General features: G+C 42.0%; 1 protein-coding gene across 3 annotated transcripts in view; it reads left to right on the top strand.

The window, feature by feature from the left end:
• The first annotated feature begins 4608 nt into the window (after positions 1–4608).
• The window catches only part of HOMER1 (homer scaffold protein 1), a 102922-nt gene continuing 82530 nt past the window's right edge, over positions 4609–25000 (top strand). For 2 of the 3 annotated variants that reach the window (XM_075182347.1, XM_075182330.1), the window contains exons 1-3: positions 4609–4746; positions 5935–6187; positions 6609–7166. In XM_075182347.1, coding sequence (XP_075038448.1) covers positions 7162–7166 — 5 coding nt within the window. In that variant the 5' untranslated portion in view covers positions 4609–4746; positions 5935–6187; positions 6609–7161. The remainder of the gene's footprint in view (positions 4747–5934; positions 6188–6608; positions 7167–25000) is intronic. The other variant, XM_075182338.1, reaches the window with a different exon arrangement.

Raw genomic sequence — 25000 nt, 5'->3', positions numbered from 1 at the left:
GACCCCACGTTGCAGGTTTTGCTGCTATAGTGCCTGGCAAAGCCTAGTGCTGGTAATAGTAAAATCGGGATGACCCCACGCTTTTTGTATGCCCGATACTGCTAGTACCAGCCCAGGCTAGCAGCATTTGGATTGGTTAAGCTGTTTGGGAGGGCAGGGCATGCCGTTTTTTAGGCATGCCAATTTTTGTTCTACGTTTTTTGTTTTGATTTCCTGTATTGCTTTAAATCTAGTATTTTATGTCTACATTTTGACTGTTGAATTTACAACCTGTACACATTTTACATGTCAACATTGTCACTGTGTCGACCTAATGGACATGTAGACATTAAGACTGTCAACATTTTCATTGTTGACATTTTGACTTCACCTGCATCCCCACTTTGGAACTGTTCCATAGGTAACAATGCAGAACAGCTTGGGTTGCCCATAGCAGCCAATTAAATTGTCATTGTCAGCAACCAATTATATTGTAATTGTTATTTTCTTACACAGTTTAGAAAACAAAAGTAAATGTGAAATCGGGGTGCTATGGGTTACTACACATTTTCTTTATAGTCACCTGCTGAATAGATTTTGTAAATGTCCCTTATTGTCATTTTCTTCACCAATCACCTCATCACACAATCAGCTTTTAAATTCAGATTTTCATTTTATTGCACATTTTGTGTGTTTCATTTGCTGTCTGCATATATTATGTTTTTATTGTAAAATAAAATAGTTTAAAGTGATTATAAATCATTGGCATTTCATACAATTACAGTATGCACCATTTATGAATAGAGGAGCAAAACACTGTTTTATACCCATAGAAACTGACATTACCCGGAATGGAAAAGTAATGAATCTGTATTAAATCCAGAATTTAACCTTATTTGCATATATTTTCCATAAAACACTATGTAGAGATAGCAATCAGACTAAATTTTATTTTTCTTTGTATGTGGAACTTTCACCCTTTTCTGATTTGTGTTTAAGTCATTTATTTTGCATGTTTCGTTCTAAAATGCATAGTGGGTACAACATGATCCTTATTATGTCTCAGAGGATTGTTGTTGGCATACTGAATGAAGGACTTAATTACAGGGATTTTAATGAAGGTTTTCAGCCAGAGTTTCTGAAAAATATACACGAGTTAAGGGTTCCATCTGAAGGATCCAGAACACAGCTGTCAGCTGAGTGACTAGCAGATGTGGGTCACTCAGCAAATGATTGTTGTGTGCCAGGCACATGTGACAATTTATCAAAGTTTGGTCTAAGAAACCCTGTTACAATTTTGTTTCAAAACTATCTTGGCCCTTGTGTTTAGCAAGTATACAATTTGCTTTCATTTCTGTCTGAAATTACATAAATCCACAATTTTTCTTCTGTGTTTTCATGTGTTAATGTGTTAATTTGCAATATAGTGTTCAAATTTTGATGTTTAAGTGTTTGTGCACGAAATACATTTTAATAGGATGGTATCTGGTTTGACTATGAACTATATGAGGACCTAGATTAGGAAAATACTAGTTGCATCTCTAGTGTAGCAATACAAACACTTGGGGAAATTTACTATTTTTTTTATTTTTTTTTATTAATGGGCTAATAATATTTGATTTATAATGGGGGCAATAATAACTTATTTGTGATGGGTCACAATACTTCATGATGGAGACACTTATACTGCACACTTGTGGCACTACAAGTGCCAGCATGCACATATGTGTTACCACGTGCATTTGTTTTGAACAAGATAACTTCCTGTTTTAAACATATGTTTAGAAAACACAGGTTGATTGCATCTGTATATGAAATGGGTACATAAATACAATGTGGTTTATATGTGTTTTACTTAGTTCTACAAGTACCAGTATACCCTAAACCATTATTCATGATAGGACAAGGGCTTGTAGTTCTCCAGCAAAAAAGCACTTTCATCTATAATTTAACCATTATATTACTCCATATCCACCACACCAGGGGTATGAAATTAGCCCTAGTACTTTCAGCATCAGGTGGGTTTTTCCTGGGGGAGGGGGCTCATTTGTTTGCAGGACCCATACCCCTAGGGAAATCTGCCCTATGTTGGTCAGGGGTCCACACTGCGGGTTACCCTGCTATAGAGTCACCAGCCCAGCTATCACAGTCTGCTGTGGTTAGGGGCTTTTTCAGGGGGGCTCCATTGTGCCCATCCTCCCAGTTTTGATGATACTAGCCTGGGCTCTGCTGGTTGCTCTTTCTTTCAAGAGCATTGTTTGTGATCCTCCTGAAAACCCTTATTATCCAATAGAAAAAGAATATTTAACTTATCAAACTCTCTTGTGTCTCTGAGATTTCTTGGGTTGATCCATTATACAGTAGCTTAGTCAAGTCGTGGGTCTAATCTAACTTCCCCGATCCTTCTATGTTTATTGATTTTCTTGCATTCCAGACAATGGCATTGTAACTCCAGCTCAAACCATTGCCTGTCACCCCTGTCTCTGGCTGTAAATTCTTGCTGAAGAGATGATACCCCAACCATGTATCGTTTGAAGACCTATCATTTACTGGGCCATAGTAGATACTGGGCCATAGTAGAACCTTCTCCAGTATTCCATTCATCTAAGTCAGCCCAAGTTATTCAGCCTTTTATTGGTAAATCAGCAGATACATATATGGAAGAAGTATCGGAGTATATCTCTTTGGTTTATTGTAAAGACGAAGAGTTTTGCTTCTAGAAAGTATGAATAATCTCAACATAGGGACAACAGGGAAGTACACAGAAAACAGCAGGAGTATCTGATCTGCTGCTACAACACAAAAAGAGGATGGATTGAGAGGGTGCATTAAAAGAGAAAATAAAAACTGACCTAGACTTAGAGGTGAAAAACGTGGGATATTAAGCTGCAGTTTCAGCCCATAAAATGACTGCCAACACTAGTGTAGGCAACAGGACCAAATTAAAATTCAAGTTAGGTAGACTAGATGGTTGGAGTAGTTCTACCATCACTGTAATTATATTACACAACCATACCTATTACCATAAATAAATATTTTTTTACCTGATCGCAAATAAAAACTAGCTACATAACATACTTGCAAATTATTTTTTTATTACCCCTTTTTGATCTGACTACCTTCTATTGATATGCAATCCAAGTTTCCTTAGTGCTTGTGGGACTGGCAAGTGTCAACTTTACATGCTGCACAAATGGGACCTTAGAATAAACAAACAACATAGATTTGCTATCCATGGTGCTGAACTAATGATTGCTGGCAGATACCTGGCAAGATGTTACTAAAGGCTTCTAAAGTAAGTTTTATTATCCTTTATTTGTAAAGTGCCAGGTCATATTCTGCAGCAATGTATAGGTTCCTTGAAAATTGTAGTCAGAAATGTACAGCTATGAAAACTATATTGATAGATTATGGATAAAGCACCAGCTTGCTAGAGACATAAGTGACTATTTATATGCTGTGGTCAGAAAACAGCCTGAAAGACTGTGATGTAAACAATTATAGTGAAACACTACTTTTTTGAGACACCTTGTATCTTTTCTGTGAGATGTAGGAAGGTGGAATTATATCTGTAGTGTGAATGAGAGATGTCTATGATGAATGATTCACATAGGTGGGGAGAATAGAAATAGATACGATGTGTTCTTGTGTAGATGAGAGGTACACTGTGTGATCTGTATGTTGGAATGATAACATCACTGTCATTTAAAATATATGTGGGCAAATGAGGATGATAAATAAGATGGGCTATGAGATGGGCTATGGAGATAGCCTTGACCAGAGATAGGCAACATGTTACTCTCCATCACTGTGCAACTGCAAGCCACAACATTCCCTGCTAGTATAGGCTAACAGACAATGCTGGGACTTGTATTTCCACAAGACCGAAGTCTGAAAGTAGATAGATAGATAGATAGATAGATAGATAGATAGATAGATAGATAGTAGATGAATAAATAGGAGATAGATAGATAGATAGATAGATAGATAGATAGATAGATAGAAAGATAAATAGATAGATAGATATGTAATAGATAGATAGATAGCTAATAGATGGATAAATATATAAAAGATAGATAATAGATGGATAGATAGATAGAGAGATAGATAGATAGATAGATTAATATATTGATAGAGAGATAGATAAATAATGGATAGATTATAGATGGATAGATGAATATATAGATAGATAGATAGATAGATAGATAGATAGATAGATAGATAGATTAATACATGGACAGTTAGAGAAACAGACAGATAGATGGATAAATAAATAGATAGATAGATAAATAGATAGATGTAGGTGTCTGGGGACTGACTGACCCATGTGCCCTGGCTGATGATGCTGTGTTTGGGTGGGCTGAAGACACATTACACAATGTTGTTGTCTCTCCCTAGATGTTATTTCTATTAAAGTTCAGCTGCATCATGTCTCCTCACACATCTATTTTGGTCAGCACAACAAAGCGTTATCCCAGGGTCCTCTCTCGCCTCCCTCCACATCTCCTTCCCCCTCTGTGCTCCCTGCCTCTCCCTTTCTCCCCATATTTAGAGAGCGCTTCCGGCTGCGCCGAGCACTTTGACGTCATCCCCCACACGGGGGTGACGTCAATGCGGAGGGCAGAACGGGATGACGTGCTTATTTAAATGTCTCCGGAGTAGAGGGATGGAGAGAAGGTCTGAGCGGACTCAGCCAGGACACGGCACCTGCCAGGCCAACACCCCCGCCACAGAGCCGCGGTAACCGGGAGAGGGATCCAGACAGCGGTCAGTGCTGCTAGTGCACCGGAGACACACACAGTATGTACACATAGTGTACACTCACACATTATACACCTACATCTCACTGCACTATAGTGTATGTGTGTATTATACAGAAGCCTATTAAGCAATAATTCTGAATAATATACAATATACCTGCACATTATTTAGACATCTATTATATACACACACTAGACATACACACATACTAACACATTATATACGCCGGGTATAGACTAGTCCTAAACACACACAGTTGTATAGATCTGGCCAATGGGTTTTACACTCCATAGTGTCATTCAATGCAGTATCCTGCTACTGTACTGACACAGAAATAGTGCATGTGTTATAACGCTATTGTGACAGATGGGGGAGTGTGCACAGCCTAATATGTGTAATATGCACATACAGCATCTCTTATTTGGGGCCTCCATTTGCAGTATAAGGTTAGTGGCTGCTAATTAATATATTAATACATTAGGTGAGGCTTGCTATTTATTGAATGTATTATTATTAGATCTTGTGAAGCTTCTGTATAATGCGGTTATCTTTATACTAAGCGGAAATTCCTATCGAATGCATGAATTATATTACACAACGTGAGACTAGTCCTATCTGCTGACCTGTGGATGGAGATGACTGAAGTAATAAAACATATGCGCTCACTACATGGGCTACCAGAGAGGTCAGCAGGGTGCTTTCTGATAGGTAATGGGTAAATGGTGGGTGAAAGGGAAATGGAGGGGGATTCATGATTGACAAGCAACATTGATTATCTATCGGTTAAAGCAAATCTTGTTATAGTGTATCCCCCTGTGCCAAGAGGCCAGGCATTCCTCCACGTTGTGATGAGGGTAGAGCAGACAGGGATGATGATAATGTGTCTCCTCGGTGGAATACATGGATTTCTGCAGCTATGCCAAAGGCTGGTGCGTTTAACCCCTGCAAACCCCGCTTGGCATGGCTTCAGCTGCAAGGGCACAGGAAGGTGGAAGCCAGGCTGGCCAAGCACTTGTCCCAGCCCCGCGGCTTATGGAGCGCATACAGCACAATAACATGCCTGGGGATGAGACAGGAGAGAGCTGCCAGGCCTGGATCAGCTGCTGAGGGCGGCGCTGTCCTTGTGATCTGGGGTTATTATTTGGCCTGTCCCCGCCCCACCTCCTCCTGTCACTGTGTGTGTGTATGTTTCAGAGACATGCTTGGTGCCGCCAGGTGAAGGATGGCTGCTGGCTGTGTCCTGATGATGGCCGGGGACAGGCTGCAACCTCCGCTGCGAGCGATCGCGTCCTGCTGCTGCTGTCCGAGGTGCTGAAGGCACCGCCTGTGTCCCCGGTGAGAGCCTGGGTTTGTGTATATCTGCAGCCCCCTCAATGTCAGATCCTGCGATTCCTGACCCTCCAAGACTGCTCTTCTACTAGCTGCCAGCACCTTGATCCCTTGACAGGTATATTCTAAGGACACCATTCATGCACAATCATCTGCATCTTCTTTTTGCTTTACCAGGTCTTCCTTTTCATTTACCATTTACCAAGAACCCCCCTCTACTTATTTATTTTGTAAGAAGTCCTTCAGAACAGAATAGCCCTCTATTTAACTTCTTTTAACCCCTGTTATGGAATTTAAGCTAAATGAACACACTGCAGCATCTTGAATACCAAATACATTCACCTCTGTTTATTTAGACATTCTGATATTATTATTACGATTTAAACTAGGATTTATAAATTTTGATATTTGATATTATGATGTCTATATGTTTTTTTAATATAATATATACAATGAGGGAGGAGGTATGGGAAGGTGTCTGTTATTTTCTGATGACCATATTCCATTGCTTCCTGATACTTCTTAATTGTGTTATATAGTACTGGATCCATCCTGCAGAGGAGTCCCAAGAGGAAGGAGAGGCTTTGTTCTAGCACAGGAAGAAGACTTGGGAGGTCTGCAGTTATTGGTCATACTGGTGCATACTGTATATATGTCTGTGTGTGTGGGAAGAGGAACGTGGGAAGCGGATCTTTGTCAAGAAGGACATGATTGGAATAAGCATTGGGCTGGCTTCCTAGTGTTGCCTCAAACTACAAGACATTGGGGGAAGCAGACACATGAATGCTCACTCATTTTGTTGGATATACTTTTTTTAATATACAAGTGTTATTTTTTACTACGCTAAGTTATATATACATAAAAACTTCTTGGTCCTGTTATTTTTTTTCCCTCCTCTTTTTGGAATTATCCTTGGATTTAAAAGCCAGACACTTCATTTTTCCTGTCTGTCGAGTGACACAAGATAGAAGAGGTTGACAATATTAGAAGAAAAAAATCTGATTAAAGAAACGTGGAACAGTGCTAATGTTGCAAGAAGAAAGATTTTAAAGTTCTTTAGGTCACTTCAGTGCAAAATCTTTTCTGGGCAAAATGGGGTAAGTGTTGTTGTTTTTTTTATTACTCTTTGTTCTATTGCATGCTTTTCATTCATGCCATTCAAATTGTAAACTTAAGTCTAGACGTCCATATGGATGATGATTCAGACAGTCTCGTCAGAAAGAAGAGAATGTATTTGAAATATGTTATGTTCCTTTCATTGTGTTTACAGTCCTGAGAAGCCTTAATGCTCCATAAATATTAACATAGAGAGGCACAAAGGCATATTTAATCTTGGTTAATTGATGTAATGAATTATATTGATTATCTCTCACAAACACATGTAATATTTAGCTATCTTTGATTTAATTATTAATTTAAAATAGTGTTTGCCAATATTAAAGCAGCTGAACATTACTATATTTTCCAGTGTTAGTGCACAGTACTGAGTGTTTTACCTGATTAACGCGACCAGAGCTTGGGGTTTGTTTTTGATTTAGAAAAGGATCACTGTGGAAAACTCTGAGGTTTATTTACTAAACTGTGGGTTTGAAAAAGTGGAGATGTTGCCTATAGCAACCAATCAGTTTCTAGCTGTCATTTTGTTGAATGTACTAAATAAATGATAACTAGAATCTGATTGGTTGCTATAGGCAACATCTCCATTCTTTCAAACCTGCAGTTTAGTCAATATACCCCTCAGTGTTCATTCTACTATCCCGATTTAAGTAAATGTTAGAGGATCTGATTTGTGTAAAGTATTGTATAATTGTCAGCAGTGGATAAATTAGTCAGTATTGTTTATCACTTATTTTTCTTGTGGAAGTTTTAGGAGAAAATAAAGATGTTAGGTGAATGGTTCTTATACACTGAACAACTTGGAAATAATATTTAGAAAAATAAAAATAAAATATTGAGAACTCAGCTTGCCACCGTCTGCTTGCTGCAACCCTGCATAGTGCATTTTTTAACATTAATTGTGCAGTTTATAGTATTGTAATTCCCAGATCATTCATTTCATTCTAGTAATACTTTTTTATCGTCCAATCCGGCAGCAGCTACTGCTGGTGAGCAACTAGTTTTTCCACAGTTTGGCAACTACTACTTTAGGCTTGATGGTGATGATTACATCTGTGCCATAAATTCATGTAATGGCAATAGGATTATTTGGGGGGGGGGGGGCTCTCAAGTGTCCTTAAGGGTTGATTTGGTTGCTCCCAAGTATCCTTAATGGCTTTAGAACAATTTCCCACACCATATTCTGGATTAGATGAGACATATGAAAGTGCTGAGAAAATACTGTAGGCACTGGACTTATTGATCACTGTGTCAGATCATATCTGCTGTTCATACAGGCTGCAGTATAAAAGGAGGGTCAGACCACAATGCCAAAACATTGTTCATGAATTTGGAGAAAAACAATGATAGCTCTAGTCTAAGCAAGAACATGCAGACCCTGCTTTCAGGATGATTTTTTACTTCTGCCCAATGACATTAATCTGATGGCAGTAGTCTAACATTCTCAAAATAATTTCCTATGTCTTGTTGGGGGTAATTGAAATAAAGTTTACTAAAGCTTGCAATGGAGATTCTCAGGAGAGATGGGCAGCAAACACTACATCAAAAGCTTCACATTTCATATAAGTGACCAATAATTTGTCTGAAAACAGCAATTAAAGTTCTTGATACACTCCGATATATAATGCTCAATTAACTGCAGATTGACTGTGCTAACCAGTTGCACCAAACGTGCTAATGGGACTACAGATTCATGCCTATTTTATTTCTGCTAGCAAAACTGCTTACACTAAATTCCAAAAAGAACCCCTTCCTCAGGTGCTGACAGACTACAATACTGTTTATGAGCTATTGAGCAACTTACTCCATCATATTGAGTGCCATATTGCCTGGCCATTTTCTGTCATCAGCCGTGGGTATGAAACCATGTGGCCTATTTTCAAATGACAATGTACTGCCCATGTGTAGAATGATGCATTCACTGTTCCTAATGTATAGTGACTGCCTTTTTGTTGCTAAGTGTATTCCCGATATATATATATATATATATATATACACACATTCCCTTTAGTAAATTGACTGTGGGTACTGTGGACTGAGATATCTAGTGCATGAAAATCCATGTTTCCGCTTTTGACATTCACATCTGCAATTCACTTGTGTTGTAATTCAACGCGGCTGTGTTATACAGCACAAATCCAAGTATCTATCTCAAGGGCATAATGGCAGTTTCATGCAATAAAGCGAAGCAAGTACATATTAACAGTCCCTCTTTTATGTAAATCTTTTGCCGTGTTCCTAGCCCACTTATGTGCTGAATGGGAAACCACTGATGTAAACCAAAGCTAGCCAATAGTGTGCTTATGATTTTTTTTCCCCCTTGAGTCTGCAAGTGAGATTGTGCAGCTTTTTGAATGGCACACTAGGAAAACAAATCTCGCCACCGCTGTGCCACATGTTGAATTATATAGCGTGAAGCAGATATTTTCTATTCTGTGGGGCATCTATACATTTGCCTGCACATACTTTCATGCCCCCTGCTACCAAAGTGGTATCCTAGTGTTTAAATCTCTTATCATTTGTCTTGTAGGACGTGATTACCTCTAAACGAGTGTACAGATTGCAATACTTACTTAAAATCATTTACTACTTGGGAGAATATATACAGTGGTATGAATTTGCTTTGTATTGTTGCTTGCTATAATTCTGCAGCTTTCTACAACGCACTTGTTTTTGTTTGTTTTTCTTGTGCCAAATTTTGAATTGTCCACAAGTTTGTTTAGTGACTCTTTTTCAACCATTCTACCTTAAGAGTTAATAACATTGGTTAATGTTGGTCTTTTGCAAGTTTTTTTAGTTTCCACAATAAATCTAAATCTGTTTTTAGAACGCTAATGTATTTCTTTAAAGTTTGACAGCTATTTGTGTACATTTAGCAAAAAATAGGAACACCATGGGGCTTAACATTAGATTACTTCTTTAAAGTCACCTCTTACTTTCTTTCTGGGGACAAAGGAAAGAAACATTTTACAAGTTCTTGTTGCTATTTCTAGTTGTCCAGGTATGAATTCTTGAAAAAGAGTATATCCCAGTAATAGCTGTTTAGTGGTAAATCCATAATGGACCCGAAAAAGCTGAGACATCCCCCTTTACATACTACAGAACAGTAGTTCTAATTTAGACATGACAGATGTGTTTTGGGGAGACGGTGTCATTTGTTTTATCCCCAAAAAGAAACTGTGTGTCAGGTTTGTTCTTAGACGTCAGGGGCAAACGCAGGATTTGTAGAGGGGGGTTTCCACACCACGGCACCAGTGGATGTGACCAGCATGCATGGGGGCGTAGCTATAATTTTAGACAGTGCTTGGCTGCTCTCCAACTCTTCCTATCCCCATAATATACATGGGCAATGCTGTGTGCACTACTGTTAGGTGCACACAGCTCTCCCTGTTCAAGCAGAGCTGTGTGAAGCGGGGGCAGGGTCCAGCCACCTCAATTATACAGTGCCTCAGGCTTGGAGGGGGGTTTCTAGGCACTAGGAACCCCCCCCCCCTCGGTTTGCCTATGGACGTGTTTGAGTACTGACTAATGACTGTGAAAATCTGTGTCCTAAAATGTTTCTCAGCACAGATAATGTCTGTTAAAAATAGGGATTGAACAGTTGTGAAATATCACTGGTGTATCTTGTCTAATTTTGAACCTCAAGAGTATAGTTATTTTCTTGTACTTTGCGTTTTATTATTGTACAAGAACAGACACTTTACTGGGGATCTGCTAAAGGCTGTGTTACATAAATAATGATAATAATTAAATGAATAATGGATCAGTGTGTCCCTCCCCAAATCCTCAACCAGTCATCAATCATCATCCTTATTACTATTTTATTTATCAGTCAGATTTAGTACCTCCATAGTGTGTGTTGTGGAAGGGGAAAGGGGGCGGGGGGTACGTCTGTAAAAATACAAGTTGAGAGTGGAGATGTATTTGACTCTGGTTAAATTGTCCAATGAATCAATGTGTTACGTTCAGGATGCACTCGGTCTAGATTGGCAAGGACCTAGCAAGGCGCGGAGTCTAACAGCCTCTGGTTTTCGCCAAGAACCACCGCAAGGTGGGATGGATTTAGCTGCTAGGGAACTGCAGGTTGCGGTCCTTGGTTTGGCCCCTAGACGCGAGTGAGATTGGTGAAACTGACAGTACAAGGAGTAAAAGTAAATACCTTTGAAAGGGTTGTGATATTCACTGGTGAGCAGGTAATGACCAGCAGAACGGAGCAGGCGGAGTGCTGGATGTGGACCGGAGGTATGCAAGGTGGATGACAGGTGAGCGGTTGTGTAGTCAAGATGGTCGGTACACGGTTCAGATGTCTGCGGTGCAGTGGAGTAAGCAGGAGAGTAGTTGGTTAAACAAGCCAAGTTAGTACACGGTTCAGATGTCTGCGGTGCAGTGGAGTAAGCAGGGAAGTAGTTATTTAACACGCCAAGTCGGTACATGGTTCAGATGTCTGCGGAGCATTGGCGTAAGCAGTAGAATAGTTGGTTAACACGCCAAGTCGGTACACGGATCAGATGCGGAGACCTCACGGAGGAATAATACAGGACTCGAAGCAGAATGCCACAGCGGGCAGCTACAGAGAGCTCCAGGAACACAAGAGTAGTCAGGAGGATAACCTGTTGATCTGACACCGGTATGATATCGGATCCTGCCTTTAATTCGGATACCCGCCACAGGGTCACATGATGTTCCTAATCGCAACCCAGGCTAGCAGCTGACAGGTGCTGGAGAGAACACAGGTGAGCGCTACATAGCGACTGACAGGTGCTGGAGGAAATACAGGAGAGTGATCTTACACAATGCGGTGCTTGGAATAAGCATTATGCATGGTCAACTCTATACCAACTCTATACCAATACAGCAGAGAACTGAGAGGTGCGATCTAGCATCTAACTCCAGCATCTCCTGTACATCCCTGTCTATACTTTGTGTAGTTTGGTGAGATCCTGCTGTGATTCATCCATTTTTTTTGACTGGTTGCTAAAAAAAAAAATCGCCTTATTGTCCTACTTCATTTTCATTTTCTGTGTCTTGTATTTTGTACAAGACACAGAATACTCAAAGGAAATGTATAACCCACATGTACTTTTACTTGGAATAGAAAGTTAATTGATCACTCTCAATTAATATAGCTCCCTCTCCGATTACTATAATCTGTATCTTATTCCCCTCTGATTTTAATGTTGAAGTTGCCGGAGAGAGCATCACTTTTATTTCTTAGGATTATTGTTTCTTCAGTATTAGTTACATTTACCAAGGCTAGAATTAAGATGTTTGCATTTGTAAGGAAATATAGCAGTATACTTGTTTGAACATTTCATATACGAACATCAATTCTACCTGATGTTACTCTTCTACAATGCACAGACATTAGGGGGTAAATGTCTCAAACTGAGAGTTTTCCGGCGGGTTTGAAAAGTGGAGATGTTGCCTATAGCTAGATGTCCATTTGAGGACATCCTATTACTTATTCCATCATAGTATTGGAACGGAGGCCAGTTCAGTTTGGTTTTAGAATGAATAGTGGGTATTTACTCTGATTGACTTTCAACTCATGCCAAAGTGTGTCAGAAAGTAATCACCTGGCTATGAACTTGGTAGAACAAGTTGTATATTTCTGCCAATTGTGCTGCAAGTACAAAAAATAAAAATATTTTAACCTTGTTAAACACTCGTTAAAACTTTAGAAATATTTACTTCTAATCTAAATAAGGTCTTAATATTAAATAATTTGATCAACCACTCCATTCCCCTCTTGTTTTTATGGAGGGAAATGGAGAGAAATTATTTGGGGCAGTAAAAGTTTTGGTTAATATTTATTAAATTCAACCAGACAGGGAGGTAAGGTTCGTAAATAAATGTAATTATTATGACTCCATGATAAGTGCTCAACAACATATACTCTCCATACTTGTTTTACAATATCCAAATGTGGTATAAACGTGTGTGTATATGAGATATATATTGTAACAAAACTTACTACAAGTTTGTTTTGCGAGAGAGACAGAGCACAGGTAGCACAGAGAAAAGTAGTAAAACCACACGTATATGTGTGCCACTAGCTACCACAGACCATGTGTATGCAAGTAAGACAGATCATGAACATCATTGATTTATATATTTAATGTTAAAAAAATAAATATAAAACAGTTTTTTTGTAAACCAACCATATTTTAATTAATGATTATACTGTTTATAGTTGTTTATTTTATAATCTAATTTTTTTATGCATTTTGATGTAACCTTATAGGGCACAAACACTTGTGCGTATACTGCACTCTGTTCTGTGTGTCTTTCTACGGCAAGTAACGTTTAGGCAGAGCGTACGTACAGCCAGATTCAAATCAAAACACATCTTGAGATCCGCTTGGATTTGGATATGGTCGGAACTACACTACATGCAAGTTGCGTTCTGATTTGAATCACAACAGAACACAACTGTGGAAGTGTGCCTAGATTTCCATCAAACTTTATGGGTTTCCAGAGCAAGTTGATGGTGTTTCAAGTGGGGTACACATATTGAAGGGAGGGAGTGTGGGCATTCCTGGCAAAGTACAGGGAAGGAGCACCAGTGCCCCTAATTTTATAAAGCGGTTCAGAAACAGGACTTTCTATTGCATAGTGAGATTTTTGGGTGTTCATTTCTGTGCAGAGGCCATTATTACTTTGCATAACAACTTGAGTTTTGGACCGAGCTGGTCTTTAGGTCTTGTCCAATACTTTTTAAATGGCCACTATTTTGCATCCATTTTGCACTTCAAGAAGTGATTGGTTTACGATTCATAAGTAATGTAATAAAAAGTTTCTCACCCAAAATTGGCGCATGTAATAAGCAGGGGCGGATCTAGAAATTTTTTCTACCCCGGGCGATATAGGGGGGGCGATTTAAGCCCCGCCCCCTTTCTAACTTCTAAGGCTGCCGGCGGCTGCACAGTATGTGCAGGTCCATTAGGCAGTGATAATGTGCTGTCCCGCTGCTCTGATTGTGTTTAAAACACAATCAAAGCAGCCGGGCAGCACATTATCACTGCCCAACGGACCTGCACAGTGTGCAGCCGCCGGCAGCAAGCCCCTGCTAGGGGGGGCGATCGCCCCGATCGCCCCCCCCCTGGATCCGCCACTGGTAATAAGACAGCCACGATGTCTTCTCCCTCTCACTTTAATAGTTTAAGCCATAACTGAGCAGTGTAACATAATGGAGGAACTCTATTTTCGCAACCAAGCACATCCTCATGCACATCCCAGGATTTAAAGCATAATCTACAAATTGCAGCTTATCTTACAAGTTTACAGGCTACCAAAAAATTACATCTCTTGCATTATGTAACTATTAGGTATATGCCATTTGCAATAGAGATTGTAAATGTAAACATATCTATGCAAATCTGTATCAATGACTGTTCCATAGTGCACTCTAAGTGGACATTTGGCATCCTCTCCCCTCCATTTCCAAATGGGTTGGGTGCTAAATATCGAGTACATAAACCCAGACAGAAATTTGCCCTACGCGAGAAGAGCGATTTTAAAGCTTACCGATAGTGTTATCCCCCGACAGCTTGGAAAAGAGACTTGACAGAACTGTGGCGCATGAACAAGTCGTCCTGCCAAAATGACGTCACTATAGAGAGCGACACACTCATTCATTGTATTAAAGTGGTCATTTAAGGATGCACCAGCTGTACCGGTGGTACAATATGTTTTTTAAAACCATTCTACATTCTAACGCTGGTACAGCCAGCGCATCCTTAAATGACCACCTTAATACCAGGAAAGAGCGTGTCGCTCTCTACAGTGACGTTATTTTGGCCGGGCGGCCTGTTGATGTGCCGCATTTCTGTCAAGTTTCTTTTCTAAGCTGTCGGGTACAACCCTCCATCGCACTTCTCGTGTAGGGCAAATTGCTGTCGGGTTTATGTAGTCGGCGAAGTGACTACTATCGTTCCAAACATGGCAGTAATCACTGGACTTGATCATGGCATATTTCTATTGCTGGTTTATATATTCTATTTTAAATATTCACATTTAACATAACACAGTATAAGAACAGATATTGATAAACCTAGTATACAGTACAAGAGAAGTTGTACTGTGCAATTGTCCATTATCAAAGAATAATGGGTGAACTATTACAATATATTTTACCGTGGACAGGAACAGACAACTACTCGTATTGTTTACATGTTTTAGTGACTAGTGGGCCTGTGTATGATTGGGAGATAATCCATTTCACCGGCGCTCTAGGAAGAGGTTACTGCTGGTGGTAGTCCCCGCTGACCCTTTATTGCTATCACCATCTCAGGAAGGCGATAGAAGTAAATAATAAATGAGAAATTCTTTATTCATTTAAATAAAGCATTGTTTCCCAACAGTGTTCCAGAGATGTTTTTAAAAATAAAAAAATATATATATTTATGTACATGAAATCAGAATTGGAAGCCAAGTCCGAGTTCCAGTTCCAATCTGTATGAGTGAACTGGCAAAGCAAGGTCATGCATGCTCAAAGGTATCCAAGACTGGCTGGCAACGGGGAAAGAGTTGGTTATTCCAGGATCATCGGGGAGCTTGGCTGCCCCTGTCAACTTTTAATGGTAATTTGCACTGATGTGAGATTTTATATCTCCACGAAAAGCAGTCGTGATTATGATTTTGCCACTCCAAAATAAATGGAAATGGGATGGGTGATTGATAGTGTAGTAAATGGCTGAGTTTATAGATAGGGAATAGAAGAGAAGCAATGTCACAACACATAAGTAACGGACAGAAACCCTGGCACAGCAATGACTGACTGACAGCTGTTGGTTGCTGTATCACATATAGAAGATCATAAATAGTGATTATCTGGAGAATTAGGGGTCAGCAAAGCTATATATAGAATTCAAATGTTAGTGTAAAAGGAACTTACGACCGATTCTACACATCTATTAAAACATAAATGTACAATTTGATGACAGAAAAGAACCCATTGGTCCATCTAGTTTGTCCTTTTTCTGTGTATGTGCTTGTTTTTGTTTTTCTTAATAATTTCCTTCTAAATCCTAACAATAGCCATATACTCGTCTCGTGCATTTTTGCATTCATTTACCAAAACTGCTGGAATATTACTTCATGGATCTATCACCCTTTAAGTATTAAAAGTACTTCTTACGTTAACTTTCAGTCTTCGTGAACTGTACATGTTCAGCTCTTGAAGCCTTTCTTTTTAAGTTTTGTTCTACAGCCCATGGACCATTGGAATAGCCCTTCTCATAATGTCTATTTTATCGATATAATTTTGTAGACCGGGCCTCCAGGACAGTACAATACAGACTACTCAAGAGGAGGTCTTCCTAGTGACCTATAAAGTGATAATAAAATTCCTCTTCCTACTACAAAACACCTTCCTATACAGCTGTCCGAGACTTACCTCAACTCGCTCCAGTGCCGCCTGTTCTAGATGTCAGAAGCCGCGCGTCCGGGTATTGGCGGTCACATGACCACAACTCTGGCCGGGGAATTCAAACTTACCTAGCTATTTAATCTTCACTCTGACACTCAGTGAGTGTCAAAGCAACTTGTATGCTTCTTGGCTCTTGATTCCTTGTGCATCTCTGTGACTCCTCTGTTCCGGTCCTGTATCCTGTGTACCAGTTCAGTTTGTGTGACCATTCTGTTTCTACTGGATTTATTGTACCGACCCAGCTTGCTGACTCTCCTCCATTGTTATCTTGTGCTCCTGACCCGGCTTGTTTGACGTGGCTTCTGTCTCCTGTCTTGTACCTCTGCCGCCTGTCTGTACCGAACCTGGAAATCCTTCATGCTGAGACTGCCCGCTGATTCTGTACTACGTTTGCTCAATTGTGTAACAGTCCCGGCTGTCCGACTGTTTCCTACCTGCTCACCCTCTCTGCTAATACTACATCTTGAGGCAGACCAGAGGACCGCGACCTGCGGGCTCCCGGCAGCTAAGCCCATTCCGCCTTGCAGCGGTTCTTGGGGAACACTGGGGAGTTCATTAGACTTCGCACCTCTGGTAAGCTAGTGTCAATCAAGATTAGTGACAAGATCCAGCTACTCTGTTACAGTTTGCTCTGACCATGGATCCAGCAGCAAGGGATCTCTTGGAGCACCTGGTAGGAAGAGTGGAGAAGCAAATCAAGAGCAGCTTCCAAAATTCCTCCAGAGTCCATCCAGAATACCTTAGCGGCTTCTGGATCTTCAGCATCTGTGGTCTCTGCTTCCGACCCTCCTCCTACAGCGGCTGCAACTATCTCAGTTGTGCATACCTAATCCCCCTAAGTTCGACGGGGACCCTAAACTGTGTAGAGGATTCCTGAATCAATGGTTCATTCAGTTTGAATTTCTGCAGGGAAATTTTCCTTCTAAAAAAACCAGTGGTGTCAGGAACCCCTCCAGCCAGTACAACAAAACCCGGAATCTGCTCCGAAAGTCTGGTGTTCACTGGAGCCCCTAGTGGTGGGGACAGACTTGGCTGCAGACAGACAGAGGGTCGTGAGATGTGTACTGACTGGGGAGAACCCAGGGATATTGTGAAATAGCATACAGCGGTGGTGAAGTCCAGGCAAAAAGGTCAGGGCTGGCGGCAAACAACAAATCTAGGAAACAGGCAGAGATCGAGGTCACAGGCAATACAGCAGAGTCCAGTACACGGTCCAAGGTCATACACAGCAAGATCAATCCAAAGGCAGAGAAGGGGAACTGAGCAGGGAGCAGGTAAGTATACACAGAGCAGGAACTATAACCAGCAGTGAGGCCCAGTCCTCACTGCCTTAAATACTATGATGGACAAATCAGAAAGGAGGATGACAGGGCTGACAATGAGCCTCAGGAGGCTGCTAATTAATTACTAGCTGGGAACTAGCATAGGTGATAAGATAACCAGGAAGCATGTATAAAAATAAAAGTGAACCAGTTTAAATCATATAGGAGCTCCCCCTGGTGTTGGAGGATGTCACTACACCCTCCTGCATCTATGCAACAAGGATAATCCCAAAGAATAAAACCAGAGCATAGAAATAGAGCACGCGCCCGCCTGCTAGATCACGCCAGGATGTGGCGTACCACCGCGGCTCGTGACAGGTGGTCTATGTGATTTCCTTTTGTCTGGTCAAGCTTTGGCCTGGGTCTCGCCTTTGTGGGACAGGAATGACCCCATTCTACACAATTATGTTCAAATAGATTTTCGATGAAGCTGGGAGGGTATCTAACGCTGCTACCGGTATATTACGTTTACGCCAGGAAATCCAGTCTGTGTGTCAGTATGCTGTCCAATTTAGGACTATGGTGTCAGAACTTCGTTGGGATAACAAGGCTCTCGTGGCTACATTCTGGCATTCAGACCGTATAAAAGATGAGTTGGTTTCACAGGAGCTTCCCACATCTCTGGATTATCTAATATCACTTGATGTCAAGCTTGACCTACGTTTCAAGGAACATAATTCTGAGAGAGCAATCACGTTTCAGTTTGGTTCGTCTGGCTCCCAATTTCCAGACGCCCGTACTTCCTCTTGAGGAGCCTATGCAATTAGCAAGAATTCACTGAACGGCTGAAGAAAGGGAGAGGGTGTTTTTAAAACAAATTGTGTTTATACTGTGTGGAGAGTTGTCATCCCCTAGGGTCCTGTTCAAAGCGTGCGGGAAACAACAAGGTTTAACCAGTTCGGGAGAGGTTTCATTGGGCCTTCCTAGTCAGTCTCTCTCTACCTTCCAAAGTAAGGATAGCCATATTCTTCCGATTCTCTTGCGGATGGGATCTTCTACCTCTTCTCAGTCTGCACTTATCGCTTCTGGAGCCGCGGGTAACTTTATCTCAGCCGCTTTGGTAAAGCAATTCTCCATTCCCACCCAACCTTTAAAACAACCCATCTCTCTCATGGCCAATGATGGGGGTAGGATTTCTGAAGGCTCTATTCTAGTTTGTACTACTCCTCTCACTCTCTAGATTGGGGAACTTCATCAAGAGAATATTTCCTTTTTAGTAATCCAGAGAACTACCAACCCAGTCATTCTAGGACTCCCTTGGTTACGCCTCCATTCTCCCACCTTGGACTGGCAATCCGGTCATATCTTGTCTTGGGGGCAGTATTGCCATTCACACTGTCTTCAGAAGGTGGTTTCCAGAAACTCTCTTCAGCATCACAGGGTAATTTCCCTGTCACTACTGCCTGCACCTTATCAGTCCTTCGCTGATGTCTTCTGTGAACAGGAAGCTACAAAATTACCCCCCCCATAGAATTTCGGATTGCGGTATCGACCTCATTCCTGGCAAACCCATTCCTCGAGGTTGTGTATATCCTCTTTCCATCCCTGAATTTAATGCCATGGAGGAGTATGTTCAGGAAAACTTAAAAAGGGGTTTTATTCGGAGATCCTCCTCCCCCGCTGGTGCAGGCTTCTTTTTTGTAAAAAAAAGATTTTTGCATTGACTATAGAGGCCTGAATGCCATTACCATGAAAAATCGATACCCGTTGCCTTTGATCTTGGAGCTATTTGATAGCATTAAAAGTGCCACCATTTTTTCTAAACTTGACCTCAGAGGAGCGTATAATCTCATACGCATAACGGAGGGGGATGAGTGAAAGACAGCATTTAACACTCGTGACGGCCATTACGAATATCTGGTCACGCCCTTTGGGTTATGTAAAGACCCTGCTGTTTTTCAAGGCTTTATGAATGAGTTCTTCCGAGATCTTCTGTATCTATTTGTGGTCATATACTTGGACGATATCCTCATCTTCTCCAACGACCTGGTATCTCATCGCAAACATGTGGTTGAGGTTCTGTCTCATCTCAGAAGGAATCGTCTATTCTGTAAATTGGAAAAGTGTACGTTTGAGCAGAAGCAAGTACCCTTCTTGGGGTGTATCATTTCTGGGACCTGACTACAGATGGACCCCACTAAGCTGAAGGCCATACTTGATTGGCCCCAACCTTCTGCTCTTAAAGCTACTCAATGATTTCTGGGATTCTCTAATTATTATCTCCAGTTTATAAGGGGATACTCTACTTAAGTGGCACACATCATGGCATTAACCTGTAAGACTGCCAACGCCAAGGTGTGACCTTCTGAAGCTATTGAAGCTTTTAGTACACTTAAGGCTCTCTTCTCCTCAACACCCGTTATCCAACAGCCTGATTGCTTACACCCTTTCTTTCTTGAAGTGGATGCATCATCTGTTGGCACTGGAGCTGTCCTATCACAGCGAGATCCTTCTGGAAAACTCCATCCATGGGGATTCTTTTCTCGTTGCCTATTACCTGCTGAGAAAAATTATGGTAATGCCGATAAGGAGCTCCTGGCCATTAAATTGGTCCTTTCTAAATGGAGGTATCTCCTGGAGGGGGGCACAATTTCCTATAACTATCTATACTGATCACAGAAATCTGTTATTCTGACGTACAGCCCGCTGTCTGAATCCTCGGCAAGCAAGATGGTCCTTATTCTTCTCCAGATTCGATTTCAATATCACCTTCCGTTGTGGAGTGAAGAATCTCAAGACAGATGCCCTATCTCGCTCGTTTGATCCAGCTGATGCGGAACCCTTGGAGGAGAGTAAACTCATTCTGGACCCTAGCCATATACTAGCGGTTACACACCTTAACAGAAATTGTCCTCCAGGCAAGACCTTCATTACCTCATCTTCGTGCCAAACTCCTACCATGGGCTCATTGTTCTCTCTTTTCTGGCCATGCAGGTATTTGCAAAACTTGGGATTTGTTATCTCGAAATTACTGGTGGCCGTCCTTACATGATTATGTAAAAAGATTTGTTGCAGCCTGTCCCAAATGTGCAAGTCTTCTCGGCGGAGGCCTTATGGACACTTTATTCCTTTACCATTTCCTGAGTATCCCTGGTCTCAAATTTCCATGGAATTCATCACTGACTTTCCTCCTCCCAGATCATGTACAGTTATTTGGGTAGTAACTGATCGCTTCTCTAGAACAGCCCATTTTATTCCTCTCAAAAACCTCCCGGCTTTCTCCTCATTAGTCGATATTTTCATTAAGGAGATATTCCTCCTCCATGGTTGTCCACTACACATTGTTTCCGACCGAGGACCCCAGTTCATATCAAGGTTCTGGAGGGCTTTTTGTAACAAATTTGGAATCAAACTCGACTTTTTCTCTGCGTACCACCCACAGTCCAATGGATTGACTGAAAGAACTAATCAGGAGTTAGAGAAATTCTTAAGGATGTATGTTTCGGCTAATCAGGATAACTGGGTGGATCTTTTCCCATGGGCTGAGTTTGCCCACAATAATCATTATCACGAGGCCATTTCAAACTCTCCCTTCTTTGTTCTATATGGCTGTCACCCTAGACTACCCACCTTCTCTCAGATATCATCTTCCGAGGTTCCAGCAGTGGATTCTATATTTTGAAACTTTTCACACATCTGAGAACAAGTCAAGATTAATTTGGAGAGATCTGCCATTTGTTCTAAGGAATCATACGATAAGAGGAGAGGAGCTGGTCCAAATTTGGCTATGGGAGATGGGGTATGGCTATCCACCCAAAACATCCGTTTGAGAGTTCCTCGGTAGAAATTAGCTCCAAAGTTCATTGGGCCTTTTGCAATTTCGGAGGTCATCAATCCAGTGGCCTTTAGGTTAAGTCTTCCCTGTTCCCTGCGTATACCTAATGTTTTCCACGTTTCATTGCTGAAGCCGGTGCTTACCAACAAATTTTCCACTCCTTCCAGAATCCCTCCTCCTATTGTTGATCAGGACCAGATTGAATATGAGGTAAAACAGATTTTAGACTCTTGTATATCCTGAGGTTCTTTACAATTCCTGGTGGACTGGAAGGGTTACGGGCCTGAGGACCGCTCCTGGGTTAGAGCTTCTGGCCTTTATGCTCACCGTCTGCTCAAACTAAATCATAAGAAATTTCCTATGAAGCCTTTTTAGGGTGTTCGGAGTTCACCCTTAGTGTAGGGGGTACTGTCACAGATTTACCTCTCCTCGCTCCAGCGCTTCCCGTTCTCGATGTTGGAAGCCATGCTTCCGGGTATCGGCAGTCACATGACCGCAACTCTGGGCGGGGAATTCAAACTTACCTGGTTATTTAATCTTCACTCTGACACTTGGTGAGTGTCAGAGCAACTTGTATGCTTTCTGGCTCCTTGTCACTCACCGGACTGTGAGTGCTTCTTCCCGGACATTTAGGAACCGTGGTCGTCCTCCATCCTGAGGGACTGCGCATGCGCAGCCCTTTCTAAACCTTCAGTGTATGTTCCTTTAACTTAATTGGCAGATCAGGCAACCTCCCTATATTAAGCACCTGTGGTCAACACCACGTTGCCTGATCTTGGAGTCTCATTCCCCATGAGTCTCTGAAGGTGTTCCTGTGTTTCCTCGTTTATTCAGCCCAGCTGATTCCTGTGGTTTCCAAACCACTTCTACCTCTGTGGTTTCCAAACCACTTCTACTACTGTGGTTCCCATACCACTTCTACCATCTACTGTATCATCGTGACTGTGAGCTGATTCCTATCCGCTGCCTCCGTGCACTACAGTCTTCTAACCACTTCAACTCTACCATGTATTATTGGGACTGTTAGCTGATGCCTATCCGCTGCCTCCGTGCACTACAGTCTTTCATTCACTTCCACTCACCTGTTCATGATTGTGACTGCCAGCTGATTCCTATCCGCTGCCTCCGTGCACTACAGTCTTCAACCTGCAACTCGTCTGTGTTTCATCATCGTGACTGCTAGCTGATTCCTATCCGCTGCCTCCGTGCACTACAGTCTTCAACCTGCAACTCGTCTGTGTTTCATCATCGTGACTGCTAGCTGATTCCTATCCGCTGCCTCCGTGCACTACAGTCTTCAACCTGCAACCCGTCTGTGTTTCATCGTGACTGTTTGGCTGATTCCTATCCGCTGCCTCTGTGCGCTTCAGTCTTCAGTCCTTGTCAACTCTCCCGTGTTTCCTTGAGTCTGCTGCCACTATTGCTACCCGCTATTCTCCGTGATCAACAGTTCCAGTTCAACTCTGCTCTCCCGTGTCCCATCGTTACTGCACCTGCTGGTTGCTATTGGCTACCTCCGTGTTCCCGCAGAGACCCGCTGCTGCTACTCCTCAGCGCTACTCATCCATCTACTGCCGATCCGCTCTCCACGCTTTCCTGTGTTCCCTGCTGGTCTACCTACCTGTGCGCTGCACCTACTAGACCACCGCTTCACCCATCCAGGGACTTCGCATCCTGCCGGCCTCCTGCCGTTCAGGTATCTCTGTACTCCTGTCTGACTGCCTTCTCCTGAACCACAGTATGCATACTTCTCATTGACTTTGCTGTGTATTGCATACCTTGCTGGACTGTGTTGGTTCTCCTCTGGAGTGTGCTATCCGCTGAGTCTATTGCCATCATTGACTGTGTTATCTCGTGCTGGACTACTTCAAGAGACTTTCTATATTGGCAGTGTTGTTCAGTCATCTATACATTTATATTGTGCATATTACTGTGGATCAAAGTCAAGGTGCCCGTGTATATCTTGTGTTGCAGTCTCTCCCCGTGCACCTCCTCACATATATATTCAGTGGTACAACTTGCTGGTGGCAGACCACTGACCCCTGTTTCCAGTTTCATCTGTTCCAGTATCCTCTCACATAGCAGTGGTACAACTTGCTAACGCAGACCACTGACTCCCCGGATACCTCCACTTGGATTCTATTCCTTCACTCAGACAGCGGTACAACTTGCTATCCGCAGACCGCTGACTCTCATCACCCCCTCGTTTCTGTTGGACATTCCTCCTCACTATAGCAGAGGTACAACTTGCTACCGCAGACCACTGACTACCTTCACGTGTCCTTTGTCCATACAGTTCCTCGTGTATTACTACCTCCATATTGCCAGTGCTGCTAGTCATAGACTTTCCTGAGCATCTCATCATCTGCTATTTCCTGTTCCGTGATCACCCTGCTACCAGAGTACCATATTACCACCTATACTGCTCTGGTAAGCCTATCACCTGGTGATCCCTGGGTAAAGACTCCTAGTGCCCGTGACAGTAAGATCAGGCCATGACAGACCCAGATACGGAACCTACCGCTAAAGAGATGCTGCAGCATCTGGTCAGCCGTGTGGAGCAACAGGATGCTCGCCAACAGCTGTTACTTCAATGTTACCAATTGTTAACCTCCCAAGGAACATCTGGACAGACTGTTACAGCTAATATTGAAGCTCCTGTGCTTTCCTCCGTTTCCCCAGTGCCATCCCAGGTGTCTACAGCTCCTACGCTTCACCTGCCTACTCCGTCAAAATATGACGGGGACCCCAAAACTTGTAGAGGTTTCCTTAACCAATGTTCAGTCCATTTTGAACTCCAACCTCAAAATTTTTCTACCCATCGTTCCAGAGTGGCCTATCTTATCTCATTGTTTTCTGGACAAGCCCTGGCTTGGGCCTCCCCTCTGTGGGAAAGAAACGATCCAATTCTACAAGATAGTGCCAAATTCATTTCCACGTTCCGAAGTGTGTTCGATGAACCAGGTCGTGTGACCTCCGCTGCTTCCAGCATTCTTCGTTTGCGACAAGGCTCCCATACAGTAGGACAGTATGTCATTCAATTTAGGATCTTAGCCTCTGAACTTCAGTGGAACACTGAAGCATTAGTTGCCGCCTTCTGGCAGGGGCTCTCCGATAAAATTAAAGATGCACTGACTACCCAAGAGCTTCCTTCGTCACTAGAAGATTTGATCTCTCTTTGCCATCGTGTGGATATGAGATTTCGTGAAAGAGAGTCTGAGAAAACAACGGCTGTCAAAGCACCTCTTCGTTCAAACCCTCAATTTCGTCCAGCTCCATCCTCTGTGA

This window comes from Mixophyes fleayi, chromosome 1, assembly GCF_038048845.1.
Source record: "Mixophyes fleayi isolate aMixFle1 chromosome 1, aMixFle1.hap1, whole genome shotgun sequence".
NCBI lineage: Eukaryota > Metazoa > Chordata > Amphibia > Anura > Limnodynastidae > Mixophyes > Mixophyes fleayi.
This window is presented reverse-complemented; position numbering and strand designations above follow the sequence as displayed.